The following is a 20,377-nucleotide window of genomic DNA, read 5'->3' on the forward strand; positions in this document are numbered from 1 at the left end:
TTACTTCCTAACATCTACTCTCTTTCTCTGAAACTACAAGTTGTTTGAATGCTTATGATGTGGTACTGTAACAGTTTCATCATTTAATAGCTAGATTTTCAAAGATATTGAACCTCTGTTTCCCTATGTATAAATAATCTACCTCCTACAGTGGCGTGAGAATTAAGTTACATCATTTATGTAACACGCTTACCACAATGCTCTGCACACTGCATCCTTCACTAAATATTAGCTTTTCTTCTTAAAATCACATAGCAGATTTAAAACCAGGTATTCTTTCTCTGGGGCTTTTGATCTTACCTACCATTTTACATAGCTATATATGAAATCTAGCTGGAGATTCTTCTTCCTCCCAGATTTTTATTCAGAAAGTATATTTTTAAATACTGTTGAGAACTCCATCTAATGGACATATCTCAGATTTCATTTTCTAGCTCTCTACTTGACACTTTGTCACTTTTTATATTTTCTTCTCAGTATTTTCTCTAAATAGCTCCCACCACACTTCATATTCTCTATCATTCTTCCCAAGTTTCAGATTCTGGTCATTTGCCTTTTATGTTCTCTCTTTCAACTTGTATCACCAGTGATGATTCCCAAACCTGGGTATATTAATATTTAGCATCTCTCAGCAGCTATGGGCCCCAGACTTCAACCTATCTAAACTCTATCCACTCATCTTCATTAAGCCTTTTCATATGTCTACAATACTCAGACACACTCAGCCTTTACACACACACACAAACACATGAACACAAACACATGACTGCGCAGGACACATGCGCGCAAGACCTGCCATATCTTACGCTGGATGTTGGAGACAAGACTTCCTATCTTATCCTATCCTTGTCCTTGTTCTTAAAGAGCTTGCTTCAGCAAGAGGGAAACACAGACACAAAAATAATAATTCAGTGTTACAAATGCTTGTAACAAAGGTGCTAATCTTCTTCAGAACTAGATTCTGTACTACAAAATTTGCATTTAACCATAGTATATTGTTTCAAAGTTGTAACTTTCTAACTACAATGAAAATTTCTAGAGAGCAAATCTTTGGTCAATATTAGAACATATTGCTGCTACTCAAGGAATTATTTATGATTACTTAGCAAGCAAAAAGAGTAAAAACATTCCTCTTAAGGGTCTATCTAAGATAATGTATGCTGTTTTTATCTACGCAAATGTGAAAAAAATGTAAAATATAGAGATGAGATGTGAGTCTCAAATAGTCAATCATTCATTCACTGAATTAACATATACTTACCAAGTGTCCACTCTGTACCAGACACAATTCTAAGGCAGTGGGAATACAGCAGTGAACAAGAAAGAAAAGTGCTGCTCTCATGAGCTCATATTCTAATGGGAGGAGACAGATAATGAACAGACGAGCAAATTTCAGGGAAATGCTTTGTAGAAAATTAAACAGGCTTATATGGTTAAGAATAATTGTGGCAAGGGTAACACAGCTATAATTCAGACTGGGTGGCCCAATGACGTCTCACTGAGAAGATACTGTTTGGCTGGAGACCTGAAGAATCACAAGGAAGAAATGCCTCTGTGTGGAAATCTCAGGGCAATATAAGCACTGATTCAGGCAGAGGAAAATCTAAGTGCAAAGACCCCAAGGTGGGACTGGGTAGGCCTATAAGGGAAACAGAAACAAGTCCAGGATGGCTAGATTGTAGTATATGATGAAGAAGGGAAGTGACAGTGTAGATAAGAGTTACATCCACAGGGTTTTGAGGTTCATTAATAAGTCTGGACTTTATTTTAAATGTTACTTTAAAAGCATACACTTTTAAGTATTTTTAAAGTAAGAAGTGTGCCCTTTTAAATACATTGGAGAGTTTTAACTAAGGAAGCAATATAATTTAATTTTCATTTCTAAAAGACCATTTAGGTTGCTGTGTAGAAAAGGGATTTTAGGGAGGGAAGAGTGGAAGCATGATTAGGGGAGTAGCAGTAAAGAGGAAGGGAAGCAGCTGGACTTGGGGTATATTTTAGAGGTGGTCCTAAAGCACTCGCTAATGGGCTGGGTGTAGGAAAGAGTGAGAAGACAAGAGAACAAACAGCAGTAACAGCTTATAATCCTGTATATTACTATTTAAAGCCATTCCAGTTACCTTTTAAAACTCAATAAATAAAGAAAAAGTAGTGGTGAACACAGTTATCATTGCTTTCAGACTTTACAGGGTCAGAAAGTATCTAAAGAGCCACCTTGAAGAACAGCAGTAAAGAGGTCAAGAGGGAGGGGACATATGTATACCTACGGTTCATTCACGTTGACGTATGGCAGAAACTAACACAACGTTTTAAAGCAATTACCCTCCAATTAAAAATAAATTTTTTAAAAAAGAACTCTGAATACAGCATACAAAATTTTTTTTAAAAAAGAAGTCTTTCATGAGCCCTACACTGTCCCACAGAAATATATCTGTTTTAACAGAACTGATCCTTGACTTTGAGAAGGAAACCTCATCACAAAAATGGTTGACTGTTAGAATTCTCTATTCTTTATCAGACACCACTGAATACCTACACAACATCTCAGAACAGACATAGAGAATAGACTTATGGACATAGGAAGAGGGGAGGGGAGGGTGAGATGTATGGAGAGAGTAACATGGAAACATATTACCATATGTAAAAGAGATAGCCAACAGGAATTTGCTGTATGGCTCAGGAAACTCAAACAGGGGTTCTGTATCAACCTAGAGGGGTGGGATGGGGAGAGAAGTTCAAAGGGGATATATGTATACCTATGGCTGATTCATGTTGAGGTTTGACAGAAAATAACAAAATTCTGTAAAGCAATTACCCTTCAATTAAAAAATAAATAAAATTTTTAAAGAAGGTTGACTGTTAGAATTCTCTATTCTTTATTCTTTATCAGACACCACTGAACACCTATACAACATCTCCTTCACCTGTCTTCCTCCCTAATGGAATGCAAAAATGTTCAGGTATACCTTCATGTCCCTGAGATTCAGAAGAAGCTGACTCTATTCCCCTAGTTCCTGAAGTCGATCCAATCAGACTAGCCCTGCCATTTACAGTAGCCAGTCAACAAGCTGTTTCATTACTAAGATGAGAAGAGATTAATGTTACTCAACTGTTTCCTTAATTGAGAAGGTCTAACAAAAAATATCACATGAACTAAACACTTTTTAGTGACAGCTGATTATTATTTAGGCATGAGCTCCTTATCTTCTGCTTTGTAACAAACCACCCATGAACCAAAACCTGTTTAAGCACCACATGTGAGTAAAAGTGATCTAACTCACCTAAGAACCTGGCACTGCTCAGGTGTCTAACAGTGCAGGACACGCAAGTGAGCCAGACCAGTCCAAAGAAAGATGCGCATTGCACGCTTGGGAAGAGGGGTTTTTTCCCTCTCTGCTCTGCTGGACATGAACAAGTAAGAATTTAATCCAAATTGCCAGAGCAACTATCTTACAGTCATGAAAGGCATACTAGCCTCAGGATGAAGCTTAGGCTCCTAGCAGAAATTAGATATAAAAGAAACAGAACCCTGATAACATCACTGAGCTGCTGGTTATACTGTGCTAAAACCTTACCTTTCTTCCAAATATGAAATGATAACTATCCTTCCTTTAATAAAACAGGCAAGAAGAAAAGTTTCCTATTTCTGGTACAACAAGTAAAAATACTGGAAATATAAATTCAAATGATTGAGATTTAAGTTATTAAAGAAAGGTAGTATGTTTAGAAGTTGCCTTCAGAGTGATATTTTTCAAACAATGGATCCTTTTTTCCCCCAAATGACATTATATTCATTTATCAATGGCAAAATAAGAGAGTGGTGGCAAGCAGGGGTGCAAGACCCAGAGCCTCACCCACTAAGCCTGCCCTCCCCTACTCCAATGTCTGCACCACAACCCCATCCTACATGGAAACACACTAAGAACCTTTTCAGAACCCTACAGTTCTGCAGAGCACAGTGTGAAAACCTGCTTCTTAATAATATATCCCTAACATGAGAAGCTGCTGTTATGAAAAAAACTCATGACTTTCATTTGCAGAAGATTTAGCTTTTCACAATTTATTAAGCATTAACTATATACCTATCGCTAAGAACTTCACAAACCTCATTTCATTTGCTCAATAAATACATCATAGGATTCTTATAAAACCTGCTCAAAATATCTCCTTTTGTTCTCTGGAGCTCTTACTTCAGGTTAAACTGCATTACAAACTCCTTAATGATCCTACTATGAGGAAAGTTGAAAAAAAGAGCAATTATTACCCAAATGAGTTATGGTCATAAAAACTTTTGAAAACAGCTATTAAGATAGAAATACCCTACAAGGATCTTAGATCACAACACATTTATAAAAAAGCTATTTCTGCAAATTCAAATCATCAGACAATGAACTCTTCTTACTATATCAGTTTCCAATAATTCTTTAAAAGTGTGGAAGTTTTTAAAACAAGTTTACTTGTTTACAGGGCAAATTTTGAAGTACATGCTATATATTATTAATATGATGGCAAATGACAAATTTTACTCCCAAAAAATCAAACAGATTAGTCTATTTTCCTTAACTGAATTGTGCTTGTTGCATATCAACAAATCTGAAAGTCCATCTACTAACATGCACAAATATTTCAGGTACTACTAAGAAGGAAAAAAACACTACCAACTAAACCATGATACAACATGATACATGCTAACTTCAAGATAAACATCAAATTCAGAGATGACAAAAAATGTCTTTCTCAAAACTGATGAAATACAGAAAAAACATGAGTATGGAACTTAGTGAACACAGAAGTAGAAGAATGGTAAAGAATATCCTTTAAAAAAAAAAAAAAAAAGAATATCCTTTTGAGTCCCAGAAAGGTAAGTGGGATACTTCAGTTCTGCTGTCCAAAATCAAACTGATACTGTACACAGCAAAACTGGTCTACTCACCCTTCAGCGTCAGGGTCCAAAATGACAGCCAGCTCTGTTAACACAAGTCCTGCCAAATAATGCTGTTGGCGGAAAGGCACAGACAATTCAAACATATTTGCAATCTTCTGGTCTTGGACATTGGTGGAAAATCCAGAACTCTGTTTGGGAGTGAGGTAGAACAAAACTATAATAGCTAAGCAACAAAACATTCTATAGACAGAGCATTACAACAAACGAGATGTGAGCATCATCTGAAAGTGAGACAAACATTTTAAGTTTATTTTTACAAAACACTGGAGAAAGCACCTGCTCTTACTTTTGGTATAGGAAACTATGATGAAATAACATTTTAAATTATTTTCAATTTCCTTTTTCTCATATTAAATTTTTTTCATCTGATTTTTCTTTTATACTTTTAGCCACTAAATATTTCATTATCATATTCTGAATGGAAAAAAGGACTGAATCTCTATGATGCATTATGTACTCACTGTTGAGTACAAGAGAAATATTCATAGTCAAATGCTACTGGTTTCCAGAGAAATTTCAAATACTTATGAAGCTGGGGTTTTTTTTTTTTTTCAGGGAAAATACAATCTCTAGAAAATTACTATTATTTTTTGGTTCATTCAGAGTTTTTACAAGTTTTCTCAAGGCAAGAATGTCCTCATCCTTATCACCCTTTAATCCATATTCAAGACCAAAAATGCGAGGTTTCTTATAACAGACTCCAGATTTCTCTATGGAGAAATCACCTTCTTAGTAAGTATATAAAACTATTCAGGTCCCTACCTTCCAAAGAGTGATGTCTCTGTCATCTACTAGAATCTGAAAATTATGCAGCTAGATGAGAAAGTAGGGGACAGGACACTGGAAGAAATTCTATTAATTTCTTGGCTGGACAAGATGTTCAGCAGGGAGTCAAGTATAAACAGCTGTGTTTCATTAAAAGTTTAAGGAACTCTACCCATGATTAATTTGTCCTTGATTGTGTAGCCACATCTTTGACAGAGGATGGGGGAAGAGAACAAAAGACTAGCCTCATTAGTTATTAGAAGAAACATGTCTTAGCTAGGTATGTGGAAATAGGCTGATCCTTAAGAATTTTTGCAAAGGTGAAAAATGAGAAGTTATGGGTGATCTCTGTGTTTTTCAATCTTTCTAAGTAAAGATTTAAATTTTCTTTATCAAACATCTGAGATTGATCTAGTGTAGTAAATTACTTTCAGGAATTAAAAATCTCAAAAGCAAACTTAAAAAGAGTTCAGATCACCTTTGACTTTAGACATTAAGAATATAAGGAAGGGACTTCCCTGGTGGTCCAGTGGCTAAGACTCTGCGTTCCCAATGCAGGGGGCCTGGATTCAATCCCTGGTCAGGGAACTAGATCTCACATGTCACAAGTAAGAGTTCATATGCCTCGACTAAGACCCAGCACAGCCAAATAAATAAATTTTTTCAAAAAAACAAGAGCTTAAGGAAGTAGCTTGTTTGTCTTAAGAATTATATAGCAAAACATTTCCCTAGGAGGGAACATATAGGCTCCTCTGATACTAAACCACAAAATCCCTTCATTTTAATCTGTATGACAGGACATATAATTATTGCTATGATAATCCTTTGTCGTCTTTAGAGCAATTATTAGGTACCCTGTGAAAATCCATGAACACCACCAAGTTTCCTTTGGGTTCTCTGGATACGAGAGGCAGGCAGGGCTTTACAAGGACTACATTGCTGTTTTACTTCTTTCTCTGCTAATTACACTTCATTCCCTTTCCTTTCATAGGTACTGACAGCTAATAAACATCTTGCTCCCCAAATTCAGTCTGTGTCTGCATCAAGAAAACCCAACTTGTGAAAATGTAAAGTGATTTTATTATGTAGGTAAATTCACTCCCTTGTGCGCAAATCAGTCAGAGGGATACAACACGTGGTTAGAACTTAGATCTAAAATAAAGCCAACATGTTCCACGGATCAAAGCCTAGTTTTGCCAGTTTTTACTATGTGACCCTGGGTAAGTTACTGATCTTTCTGTTTCAGTTCACCTGTAAAAAAAAATAATAATAGAATGTACCTCTTAGGGTTGCAATGAAGAATAGTAAATGATTAATATTTATAAAGCACTTAATCATTTACTACTTACAAAAGCCCTGAGTATGGAGCCTATCACAGTTATTATTCAATAGTATTACTTTTTACTTTTCCCAGCATTTAAAATGCAGGCTTTTTAAAACAAGTTTTTTTCATACATTTTGCATACCTGAGACGTTGCAGAAGAAACAGAAGGTGATGGTGATGCAGGTGGAGTGAGCAGGCTGCAGGGTAAGTTTAAGGTAACATAGTGCTCATGGCTGCAGATGATTCGCAAAAAATCAAGCCTCAAGGACACCAGGACACTTGGACTTGGTAATGAATAAAGCTTTGAAGATACCTTGTAAGTATTGCAGAAATTAAAAAAGAATACCAATTGAACATATCATTTCTCTAATACCAACACCAGAATGATGAATTAAAGAATTAGAAAACAGTACTCAGTGAACAGCTTTGGGTTTTGTGGTTTAAGTAACAGTGTCAGCTTTTTCCAGAGTTACTGCTAAAATAAAAAACTTAGAACTACAAGATTTACTGTATAAATCCACTGATGAGGTGCATTCTTAAAGCCACATTCTCATATTTCCAATACAGCATTAATATTTCTACCTCTCAAGGATATATTCTTTCTGAAGAAAAATTATGCTATCAAAATAACTTTATAAAATACATTATCCATTCTTTCTTCAGCACTTTGTGCTAAGATATATTTATAACTATCTGTTTTCCCAACTACACCATTACTTACTCGAGGAGATATTTATAAACTGACTTATTTTAAGAGTTCTAGCATCCCTAGAGTCTAGCTTAATGTGTGACAAATGTAGGAGGTTAATGCCTGAAGAATAAAGACAGGACAGGGTTTGAGAGCAATAATACATGAAATTTCAGGGGAAAAGGTAAGAATAATACATAGCGTGGCAAATACTTGCCAACAGATCAGTGCCCATGCATAGTTTCAACTTCTCTCTTAAAAAACAAAACAGGGATTTCCCTGGTGGTCCAGAGGTTAAGACTCCCAACTCCCAGTATAGAGGGCACGGATTCAATCCCCAGTCAGGGAAGATCCCACATGATGCATGGATCAGACAAAAAAGAAAGATACATACAATAATGGCATCCAACTGAACAGATTTTCAAAACTCTTAAGTATTAGACTGCCAAATACCATTTTAAACCAGTAGTTCCCCTAAATTAATCTGTGGACCAGCAGGGAAGTACTTTACAAGCACTGTTTCCCCACTCCCTACCCTACCACCAGGATTCAAACTCCTCAATAATGCTGGGATGGGACACAAGAGACCTGTATATTTTTTTAAGCTGCCTTAAAAGGCAATTTTAGGATGATTATATAACTTAATACCCAAATGGTCTATCAGGACAAATAACTAATGTCTTCTAAAAGCCAGGTTTCATTAATCAGCTGAAAATTTTAACACAAAACCAGCTGTTTGTAGAAAAGTTCCAGGATACTTTTAGTTTAGAAAAGGCAGACGATGGTATTTGAGACTTGGGTAAACATCTGCCCATGATTCTGAACTCTACAACGTCTAAGGCTTCATCATGAGGAACACACAGCAAAATGCAACTGCTTTAAAAATCACTTAAGACAGAAAAGGTTGGGTTAGCTGTCCATTCAGTAAAAATGCTACTCTGGCATGGCAACCTGGAGCTGTTTTACATTTAGACTACTGACTTGATGGTATACTTCTAATGGGAATTAAAGAGTCATGAGTGGGCCAGGATAACTCAAGGAAAAGATGGCTCTACTGATAGCAGCTTGCCATAGTTCTATGAACTGATAAGTGTAATTTATTTTTGCCTTACTAATAAATATACGACTTTTAAAAAACATAACTATATAAATGTGTTCATGAAAGTTTCTTAGCTCTAGCCCTTAAAGAGCAAACACAGAATTTAAATTATTTCATTACTAATTATATTTTACCTGTTTATAGCAGGTCTTTATAAGGCTAAAGACAAATCCTCTGTCCATAACAGACAACAGATCATTGAGAAAAAATGCAAGGCTTGTGTTGAGTCTCTCAACCATTTCTGTGTCCTGGGAAACAAAATTTAATAAGAAAAACAAAAGTACGATAGTTTAATGTGTGCCTGAAAGACTGACTTAGTTTTTAAAAATAAGTTATCATTACCTTCTGAAATCGTGAAACTATATCACTAGCAATTGTACTGACAAGAGCAGCAATGTCGTCCATGAAACGTTCTGGAAAACGAGTCTTCCTCGGTGCATCAAGTTTATCATTAAAGTATAAGTGATGCACCATGCTCTTTACCTAAAAAAAGAAATAAGCCATTCATTCAATTTCTTTTTTTAAAAAATTGAAATATAATTGTTTTACAATGTTGTGTTAGTTTCTGCTGTACAAGGAAATGAATCAGCTATATGTATACATATATTCCCTGTCTTGGACGTCCCCTCACCTCACTCCATCCCACCCATCTAGGTCATCACAGAGCACCAAGCTGAGCTCCCTGCGCCACAGAGCAGTTCTTATGGGTGTAATTAGCAGTTACAGAACTCTAAACTTTAGGGTCATTTCTGTCAATATACCACATGATTTAACAGAAGGCTAAAATACTCTTAACTTCTCAAATATTATGAAAAAGTTCCCTACAGTATTTTGTATGCTCTAAAGAAATATCAAACAACATACAACTCAATCTCTGTAACACCTTCATAAAACTATTCTGGCTATCAATGGGAAAAAAATTCTGGGTATGTCAACAGAAAAAAATTTTCATCCTTTAAAATTACTTTAAGTTACATCTTTCTAAGACTCAGCAACTGTGCCATTCCATGTCCCCTGCAACTGGTAGCTTTGAGGGATCAGAAATCTTGACAGCATGTAGTATCTTTAGCACTTAGCATCCCGTGGCATATGGTGGGTGTACATTAAATATTGATGAATACATATTAAGAATAAAATGTTAGATAAAAATCAAAGTAATTTCAATTTACAAAATAAGATGTAAATTCTTATCACAGTATGTACAATAAAGAATTTTAAATTCAGGGAAATTAATGACAAGATTTTACAGTTGGTAAATAGTAGAAACAAGTCAAACTGTACCATTTTGACTGTTTTAAGAAATCTGACCATATATGTAAGGCTATTAAAAAAAACAGGCAAATTACTATTTTGATCTTATATTAAAAGCACATGAATTATAATCTGATGTTGAGTCTCCGGGGGGAAAAATGTGTTGCCTATCACTTACATATGATCCCTGACTTATTTTTCTGCTGATTAGAAAATCTCAAGAAGAAATTTCTTTTTAAGAAATAAAAAACAAAAACTTTTACTGAAGTATAGTTGATTTACAATGCTGTGTTAGTTTCTGGTTACAGCCAAATGATTTCATTTTGTATACATTCTTTTCCATATTTTTTTCCATTATGGTTTACTTCAGGATACTGAATATAGTTCCCTGTGCCATACAGTCGGACTGTGTTATTCATCTACTTTATAAACAGTAGTTTGTATCTGCTGATCAGAAACTCCTAATTTATCCCTCTCCCATCCCTTTTCCTTTTTGGTAACTGTAAGTTTGTTTTCTACCTCTGAGTCTATTTCGGTTTTGTAAATAAGCTGATTGGCAGCATATTTTAGATTCCACAAAGAAGTGATACCATATGATATTTAACCTTCTGACTTTATTTAGTATGGTAATCTCTAGGTGCATCCATGTTGCTGCAAATGGCATTATTTGAATCTTATTTATGGCTGAATATATTCTATTGTGTATCTATACCACATCTTTTTTATCCATTCATCTGTTGATGGACACTTAAGTTGCTTCCATGTGTTGGCTATTGCAAATAGTGCTGCTATGAACATTTGGGCGCATGTATCTTTTCAAATAAGAGTTTTCTCCAGATAACATGTCCAGGAGTAAGATTGCTAGATCACAGGGCAACTCTAGTTTTAGTTTTTTAAGGAAACTTCATACTCTTTTTCATAGTGGCCACACCAAATTGCATTCCCACCAACAGTGTAGGAGGGGTTCCTTTCCTCCACACTCTCTCTGGCATTTATCACTTGTAGGCTTTTTAATGATGGCCATTCTGACTGGTGTGAGATAATACCTTGTCTAGTTTTAATTTGCAGAAGCAATGTCTTCTTATCCTCAATATAAGTAACATTCAATAATGAGAATGACTGTGGGTGGCATACTCTAGAACCTCCATTGTTTCTTTTCTCTCTTTTGTTGTTGTTTTGCTCTTGTTCTTATTATTTTACATAATTTTGGGGAAGAAAAAATTTCACTTTTTCTTTCAGAAAAAGAGAGGAAAGGCCTGAGTGCCAGAATACCTGAGTCTGAATCAGAGGTCTGCTGTCCACAAGCTATGTACACTTAAACAAGATCTTAATCTCTCTGTGCCTTGATAATCCCTAGGCCATAGGTCTGACCACATGGTGTGTGTATGTACATTGCTTTTATGTATATATGTATTTATGTTGTGTGTATAAATATTTACAAAAATATTAATTCATTTACTTGCTTTTAATATCATTTACTGAATTAAGAAAAACTTATTGTTGTTTTTTATTGGTTATAACCACCGTCTCCCTTTTAAGAGCTTTCACCATTTTAAGAGCTTTCTAGCCATAAAAGCAGTAGGTATCTATAAAGCTCTTTTTATCTGGTATTGCCATCATACACTAGTATGTTTGGACTAAGACAGAACATATCACAGGTTAAAAAGATAGGTAGCTTCTCCAACTATTCCTAAAAACAAACTTAAAATTAGCTTTATAACTCCATCTAAATAGTGCTGATTATCCACAGTGTTATTTAGAGATATAGCAAACATAATTTTTCTTTGGAGGCACATGTAAAACTGTAACATGGACAACAGAGAAAGATTTCTAGGACGATAATAATGAGCCAACTCAAAATTATTCAATAAGGAAAACAGTATTACAAAATGCATTTAGTTTGCTCACCATTAACTCAAAAAAGAACCAGGCTTGTTGCAAAGCTGATTCCCGAACGCTGCCACTGCAAACAACCCACTGCAAAGCCAGCTCCTCATGAAAAAGCTATCCAGAAGTAAATCCAAAGTTATTATCAATGCCAGGTCTGCTGATAACACAAATCAAATAATAATGCAAATACAAATGAAGATTTAATGAGGATAAGCAAAATAAGGCATGTGAACCATTCAACAATGCAGTGAGGACACCCATTAACGAAACGGCTATTTATACATGTAAGACAGTGGCATGTTGAACAGCTGAAAAAATTACATGTTATCTTGCAGTAAAATGTAATTTTAAAAGGACAGGTGGGAAAGAGCCTCCTAAATTGTACCCGCAAACAGAAACTAGATCAAAAGCTCACAGCTACAATAAAATCTGGCTTTTGTCTTACATATATATTTCAACAAATGCAAATACATTCACGAACTTTGCTGGTACAATTCAGGAAATACCTTTAAAAATTTAAACTTTGATATCAGCCATCAATTTTCAAGGTCTCAGGTATTTAAAGTCATTTTATTAAAATAGCAGAAATTTCCTGCCTTATAATGGATATGCATACAAAGCATTTGCAAAATAGTGTATATTATGAAAAAGGACTAACAAAACTGTGCATAAGGGAAGCAAATCAACATATCTTACTAAGAGTGATAATTTTCCTAACTCATCTTCCTTTCCCTGGAGATTTAAAACACAAAACAGAAGCAAGTTACAGAAACAGAATTAATAGTTTATCCAATTTTTGGTACTAAAATTTGATGATCAAATTTAAATCACTAAACTAAAAATATTCATCCACAAAGATATAAGCATTATAATAATGTAAAAGGACCTGCAATGGAGAGGCATGCCCAAAAAGGCATCAGACAAGCAATGCTTGCTCAAATGTATCTTTAAAAACAATCCAATTATTTTAACATCTTGTTCCGGTTATGTAAAGAAACCTTTCATCTACTTAATTGTTTGAATTATTTTCCCCCTATACGAACTGTCTTCATATGAATCTACCTTTTTAGTTGGTAAGCGTCCCGTTAATGTTTGTAAGAAACTTGACGTCTCTGTGTGCGAAGACATACGATTACAACTTCGATCCATAGCCTATGGAGTGAAGATGAATGAATGACGAGATAACATTAAAGTCTGCTGTGAATGACTGTGCACTTCAAGGATTACATACAATTTTTTAAATAGAGCTTTACTGTGGTTTCAACAACCATCTATTTTATTGCTCATCCCATTTTCACCATTTAAGTTGCTTTAATGACAATGTATTAGAAGTATCAAAACGGCTTCTATATATTTTATCCTTAAAAGGTAAATATTATAATGATAATATAAATTGAGAGTGCTGCAAAGAATGAAACTTTTATCTCTGTGATATATACACATGCATGTATCAAGTAAGAAAATGCAAAAAGTAAAAACATACTTCTCACTGGTCTCAGACCAAAAAGAGAAATCAAGAATTTTATATGTAATTTAAAAAATTAAAAGTTTAGAATGGTTTCTTTTATGTTTCACTATCATCAAAAATTATTATTCAGATCTGCCATATATGATATTAAATATAAGTCATTTATAATAATAAATTTGCAATTAAATTTTTCCCTCAAGAATGAGAGAGAGCATCTTCCTCTAAAGCCAGCACACAGGTGAGAAGTATATTTTGAGGAATCATGCAGTATTAGCTATCAAGCAACTAGACTAAAGTAAGCAAAACCTAGTACAAAGAGGTTACAACAAATTTCATACTTTGCAACACAGTACAAATTAAAACAGATTTTTGTTTCTGGTACTTAATCTTACAGCATGGGGATCATACACTATTCACATTTACTTTCAGCTTATTAACAACATTTCTAGTCAGTGACTATGAAGAAAATGACAAGACAATAAATGCTAAAGGAGAATGACACAATAGCCACACTTTACACCAAAAGCAAATGAAAAACTGTCAGGTTTTTTCCACACAAAATTTTTTGTTTAAAAAATTCTTCCTGAAGATGTGGTACCCCGAGGGTAGAAACTGTTATCAAAGCCATCAATTACATAAGCAGCAGGCACTGAAACATCAATGGGGTGCACAACGAATGGAGGAGGAGACAGGAAATAGGAAGGGAGAGTATTACTGGTGCAGTTGGTGGTATTCATGCATAGCAGTCGGAAAATGTGCTAAGTAAACAAAAAACACGCTTTTTAATGATTAAAAAGCAAGCCACCGAAATCATAGTATATACTAAGAAGTAACGTTCTAAATGGAAACATCAGCAGCCAAAAAGGAAACCTCTAACATAAACACCACCTGTGTTGATTCTGCACTTGGACTGGGGTTGGATCCCCATGGGGCAGCTTTTGGACCACCAGTGTTAACCCAGGAATTGGAGCGATCTAAACCCTAAGCATATAATAGAAAGCAGTTGGAAAGGAAAGAAATATTACATGTGGCATGCTATATTCTTAAAGAAATCCAGACTTTCCAATGCAAACATGTTTTTAATTAGTACTGTTAAAGCAACCAAAATTTTTAGGCATCTATAGAATATTAGTTCATCAAAATCATCTTATTACATAGTAACTTTTTTAAAATCACAAAGAAAATTAAGCATAGTATTTAATGGTAATTTCTCTTTATATAAAAGGATCAATTTCAACTATCAACAAACTTCCCACAGCAACCATCCCCCCCCCAACTCTCTTTAAAGATGGTACAAGCTAGCAACAAACAATTTCCTCTGAATCTAACTGAGGTTTAAAAGAAAAAAGAAATGAAAGAAGAAAAACATTCCATTCTTGTCTAAAAGACTTTAAATTTTACTCCGTCATCAACTGAAAATGTCTGTGCAGCAATACTCCGTAATTGTATTTGAACTTGCCTCCTCTTTCACTCTCTTTTAGGGACCAATAAGAAAAATTAGGCAAAAATTAAGAAAGAAAAAAAGATGCCCAATATATGCTCCTTCCTAAAAATGATAGTAGATTTGGAGTTGTCTTCAGTCTTATTGTGCTTGTTGAAAGTAAACATAATCAGTTAGTATTTTATACAAAAACTGTAAGAAAAAACCTTATGCTGGGGCTGTCTGTAAGATTTGTATCTTCATCATCACTATCATCAATCTGAAGTTAATTTCAATATGTATGACTACAAGTGACTTCCCTGGTGGCTCAGACAGTAAAGCGTCTGCCTACAATGCGGGAGACCTGGGTTCAATCCCTGGGTCGGGAAGATCCCCTGAAGAAGGAAATGGCAACCCACTCCAGTATTCTTGCCTGGAAAATCCCATGGATGGAGAAGCCTGGTAGGCTACACTCAATCCGTGGGGTTGCAAAGAGTTAGATACGACTGAGAGACTTCATATTCACTTTCACAAGTGAATTATGTCTATCTTCTCTGAAAGAGGTTATTATGACTTTAGGTAAAGGGAACTGGATGGCATCATCAATTCAATGGACATGAGTTTGAGCAAACTCTGGGAAATGGTTAGGACAGGGAAGCCTGGATTGCTGCAGTCCATGGGGTCGCAAAGAATTGGACATGACTAAGCGACCGAACAACAAAAAGGGAACTGGGGCTTTAATTCAGTTTCTTAAACCTCATCAATCCATTTGAATTATAAAATTCAGATTCCAGGCCCTCCCCCTAAGAAATCCTTATTCAGTAATCTGGGCTGGGCCCTGGAAATCCGCTGATAGAACTGAACAAGTTATAAGAGATTTTTAGAGGACTGCTGAAGATAACACAAGACAAGCCAAGTAGAAATATCAGGGCTGAGTATGAGCCCAGACAGGAAGCACCAAAGAGGACAGGTAAAAGAAAACAAAGAGTAAACAATGGTAATCAAGTCCGTGTAGACATCAGTATCACTTGGGAAGGCTAAGGACAACCACCACCACACATGTGCAGGGCCCTACCTCCAAGCAGTCAAATAAGAATCTCTGAAAGTGAGGCCTATGCACGGATATTGCAGGAAGGAGGAGAGTGAAGGAAGAGGGAGGGAAAGGGGGAGGGGAGGAAGGAAGGGGACGGGGGAGGAAGAAAGACACACTACGAGCTCTCAAAGGCTTATGTTTATAGGGAGACTATTTCCCCTCCTTTTTTCTGTACTTTTTTTCCAAAAATACAGAGAAATTGACATGATGATATGGTAACTACCTATTTCCCCTCATTTTTGACACTGAATGTGTAAGATGAGAGTTAAAGTTGAAATGCAGGTTCTACTGCTTACTAATTGCAAAATCTAAGGTAAATTACCTAATCTCTTTCTCAGTTCCTTAGCTACAAAATAGGAATAATGACGTGTCTCCTTCATATTGTAAAGATCAAATTAAATAATGGAAGTAAATCACTGAATGTAATGCCTCAAACAATCAAAATTCTTTAAAAAGTTTTAATAAAAACTTGCCCTAATGTTTTTAATGCTTCCTAGCAAAGTAAATTGGGCAATATTCAAATACTATAGAATTATTTAATCAGTAAGTTTGTTTAATAAAATACCCCTATACAGACTTCTCAGAACTTCATTATATTATTTCAAATAAAAGCAAATCAGCACACAGTATGCTTTTCAGATAAATTAAAACAAAAACTTTCAGTCTCTCAAATTATGTCACTACCTATGCTACAAAAATAACAAAATACTATTTTTAATATTATTTAATAACAAAAAGTTTTTAATATTATTTTAATAACAGAAAAACAATTGTGCTCTCCCTACCACAAATTCTACAAAAAGAAAAACAGTAACTTTGGTGTAACACAAGTTTACTTTTTAACCTCTTGCTTAACAATTTCCTTTAAGACACGTGCTAATAAGTAATGTGAGAATAAACAATAACCCTGTTTGTACCATTAATTATTTATTATATTCATCATATTGAGACTGAAGTTATAATCACATCCAGTCAAAGCTAACTATTTAAAGAAAACTGGCAGCCAATTTATTTCTAAAGCAAATTATTTCCATAATTTAAATGTCATAACATTAAGAATTATATCAAATAGCCCTCAGTTAAGCAAACTCATCACTGATATTTACAAATATAGCAACTATATTTATGGATCTCCAGTAGCAGAAGAGATTAACCATATGTGTGTGCACGTGCATGAAAGTGTTTTTGCTCTGTTTTTGCCAAATCTCTGTAATCTTATTGTTTTGTCCCTTAGATGCAGACAGGCTCCTTCCCTGAAAAAGTCAATTTCACTTGCCATCAAAACTCATGTTTTAATACAAAGATTTGGCTTTATACCCACAAACCCTCAGCATAGTGGGTTTAGTAAGCTATGCACACAGTAAGCTCTCAATGTTTGAAAAATAAATGAAAAAGGAGACAATACATTAGAAAGAAACTAATTATCAATGTAAAATTGCTCTGGAATTTGACTGACTAAAAGCAATGAAGTTCAAACCTGATGTAACCATATATTAGTATTTACATAACAGATTGTTAAAAGAACATTGCTAGGATAAAGAAAGATCAGTTGTGGCAAAATAATTATGAAAAGTCTCACAAGTATGGTTTTATAGACACTAGAGTAACAAACGCCTGTTTATAGTATTTCTTAATTTTAGTAGTTTCACATTTTATATTAGGAAATGAAGTCTAACTGAAATGTTCATAAAACTAAATTTCTTAAAATCTTTAAGTATTTAATTAATCTTGCTAGCAAGGGGGCAAACAAAAGCATAATTCATTTTTTTTTTAATTGTTTACTCTTGGTAGAGGTACTCAATGCTTACTTAACATTCTTTCATTGGATAGAGATCTTTTGAGCACCTTCCATATGCTGGACATTATAGCTACTTTAGATACATCAGTGAAGAAATATCTCTGCCTTCATGGAGCTTATACTCTAATCAAAGGAGACAAACACTGAAAATAAACATAATAGGTAACTAATTTATATTTGCTACATTAAAGGTAGTCAATGTTATCAATCAAAGAAACAGAGTAAGGGGTGAGAAATCCCTGGCACAAGGCTGAGGAGAAAGGCACATTCAGACACTAAAATAAGCTGGTCAGAGAAGACCCTATGGGGAAGGCAGTCCTTTGTGTAAAGACTTAGGGAAGCAGAGGAGTTAGTCAAAGGATCTCGCTCAGAGAAATGACATTAATCCAACTTAAGTTTTGTTTGTTTGTGATTTAAGCTTTTAAAGCAGCATTCTGGTTGCTACTGTGTGAAGTGAGTACAGGCTGAAAGCACAGAAACCATCTTTAAGGCTATTACATTAATTCAGGAAGAGATGATGGTAATTCAGACCAAATGGTAGTATTAGAGGTGGTAGGAAGCGGCTCTACTTTTAACATATGCAAATCTGAACAAAAGGGTTTTAAAAATGCAGCTGAGTTTAGAATTCCAGAGAGAGATTTAGAATTCCAGAGAGAGATTTGAAATGTAATTTTTGTTAACTATCACAATATAATGATACTTAAAACAACTGGACTTCATAAGATCACCAAGTCGGGGAGTAAAGAGAGAAAGGAAAGCAAGACAAGAGGACTAGAAAAAAGGACAGAAACCTGGGGCACTTCCAAATTAAGAGATCAGAAAAAAAAAATCTACGAAGGAGATTAGGTAGGTATAATAAGTAAAGAGGAAAATCAAGAGAGTGTAGTGCCCTACAAACCAATTAAATAGAATAAATCAACGAGGAAGGAGAATTACTGTGTCAAAACTGCCGTAAGATAATGGCTCAGTGGCTTCCCTAGTAGCTCAGCTGGTAAAGAATCTGCCTGCAATGCAGGAGACCCAAATTCGATTCCTGGGCTGGGAAGATCCCCTGGAGAAAGGATAGACTACCACTCCAGTACTCACAGGTTTCCCTGGTGGCTCAGACGGTCAAGAAACCATCTGCAATGCAACCCAGAAGACCTGGGTTGGGAAGATCCCCTGGAGGCGGGCATGGCAACCCACTCCAGTATTCTTGCCTGGAGAATCCCCATGGACAGAACAGCCTGATGGACTACAGTCCATGGGGTCACAAAGAGTCAGACACAACTGAGGGACTCAGCACACAGCACAGCCAATGCAGGAGATGTGGGTTCGATCCCCTGCAGGAGAAAATGGCAATCCACTCCAGTATTCTTGCCTGGAAAATCCCATGGACAGAAGAGCCTAGAAGGCTACAACCATGGGATCACAGAGTCAGACACATGTGAGGAACTGAGCATACATACACATAAGGTAAAGTAAGTCAAGTGTTGAGGCTCAACCATCAGGTTTAAGAATATGGAGTGCCTAGAGAGCCCTGAGAGCATTCAAAGGGCTTTTCCAGTGGCCATGTATGGATGTGAGAGCTGGACTGTGAAGAAGGCTGAGCGCCGAAGAATTGGTGCTTTTGAACTGTGGTGTTGGAGAAGACTCTTGAGAGTCCCTTGGACTGCAAGGAGATCCAACCAGTCCCTTCTAAAGGAAATCAGTCCTGGATGTTTATTGGAAGGACTGATGTTGAAGCTGAAACTCCTGTACTTTGGCCACTTCATGCAAAGAGCTGACTCACTGGAAAAGACCCTGATGCTGGGAGGGATTGGGGGCAGGAGGAGAAGGGGATGACAGAGGATGAGATGGCTGGATGGCATCACCGACTTGATGGACGTGAGTTTGAGTGAACTCCGGGAGTTGGTGATGGACAGGGAGGCCTGGCGTGCTGCAATTCATGGGGTCACAAAGAATCGGACATGACTGAGCGACTGAACTGAACTGATGCGTGGAAGATCAAAGAAATATGTTTGAAGTAGGGTAATGAGAGTTAAGGGCTTCCTTGGAGACTCAGTAGTAAGGAACCCACTTGCCAATGCCCTTGACATGGGTTCTATCTCTGGGTGGGGAAGATCCCCTGAGGAAAGGAAATGGCAACCCACTCCAGGATTCTTGCTGGGGAAGTCTCACGGGGAGAGGAAGCTGGTGGGCTGCTGTACATGGGGTCACAGAAGAGTTGGATATGACTCAACAACTAAACAACGGCCAACAAATGGGAGTTAAAGAACAAGAGTAAAAGCATTGAAGACAGCAAGTGTAGAAAATGCTTTTAAGGAATTCTACTATAAAAGGTAGAAGAGAAATAGTAAAGAAGCTACTAGAAGAAATATTAGAGGAAAAAAACCATTTTAACGGGAGAAATAATAGCATGCCTGTACGTGGATGGGATGATTTAGTAGACGGGGAGAAACTGAAGATGTAGGAGAGAGATAAACACTGTTGGAGTGGGGATCCCGAGTAGGTGAAAGGGGATGGAAGGTTGTATACAAACAGAGGGAATGGGCAGGTCATCTATGACAGACATATTAGTAGTAGGTAGTAGGAGATGGTAGTAGTTAAGGAGATGTGATGGTCAAAGGTTAAAAATTTTTCCTCTAATGACCTCA

At 36.0% G+C, this 20,377-nt stretch overlaps 1 protein-coding gene across 4 annotated transcripts in view; it reads right to left on the minus strand.

The window, feature by feature from the left end:
• The window catches only part of DOCK7 (dedicator of cytokinesis 7), a 191,425-nt gene that overhangs the window by 56,596 nt on the left and 114,452 nt on the right, over window positions 1–20,377 (minus strand). For 2 of the 4 annotated variants that reach the window (XM_018044971.1, XM_018044981.1), the window contains exons 23-29: window positions 14,319–14,411; window positions 13,025–13,114; window positions 11,981–12,076; window positions 9,164–9,304; window positions 8,956–9,069; window positions 7,177–7,347; window positions 4,934–5,073 (exon numbers count right to left, since the gene is read on the minus strand). In XM_018044971.1, coding sequence (XP_017900460.1) covers window positions 4,934–5,073; window positions 7,177–7,347; window positions 8,956–9,069; window positions 9,164–9,304; window positions 11,981–12,076; window positions 13,025–13,114; window positions 14,319–14,411 — 845 coding nt within the window. The remainder of the gene's footprint in view (window positions 1–4,933; window positions 5,074–7,176; window positions 7,348–8,955; window positions 9,070–9,163; window positions 9,305–11,980; window positions 12,077–13,024; window positions 13,115–14,318; window positions 14,412–20,377) is intronic. The other 2 variants (XM_018044997.1, XM_018044990.1) reach the window with 1 other exon arrangement.

This window comes from Capra hircus, chromosome 3 (genome assembly GCF_001704415.2).
Source record: "Capra hircus breed San Clemente chromosome 3, ASM170441v1, whole genome shotgun sequence".
NCBI lineage: Eukaryota > Metazoa > Chordata > Mammalia > Artiodactyla > Bovidae > Capra > Capra hircus.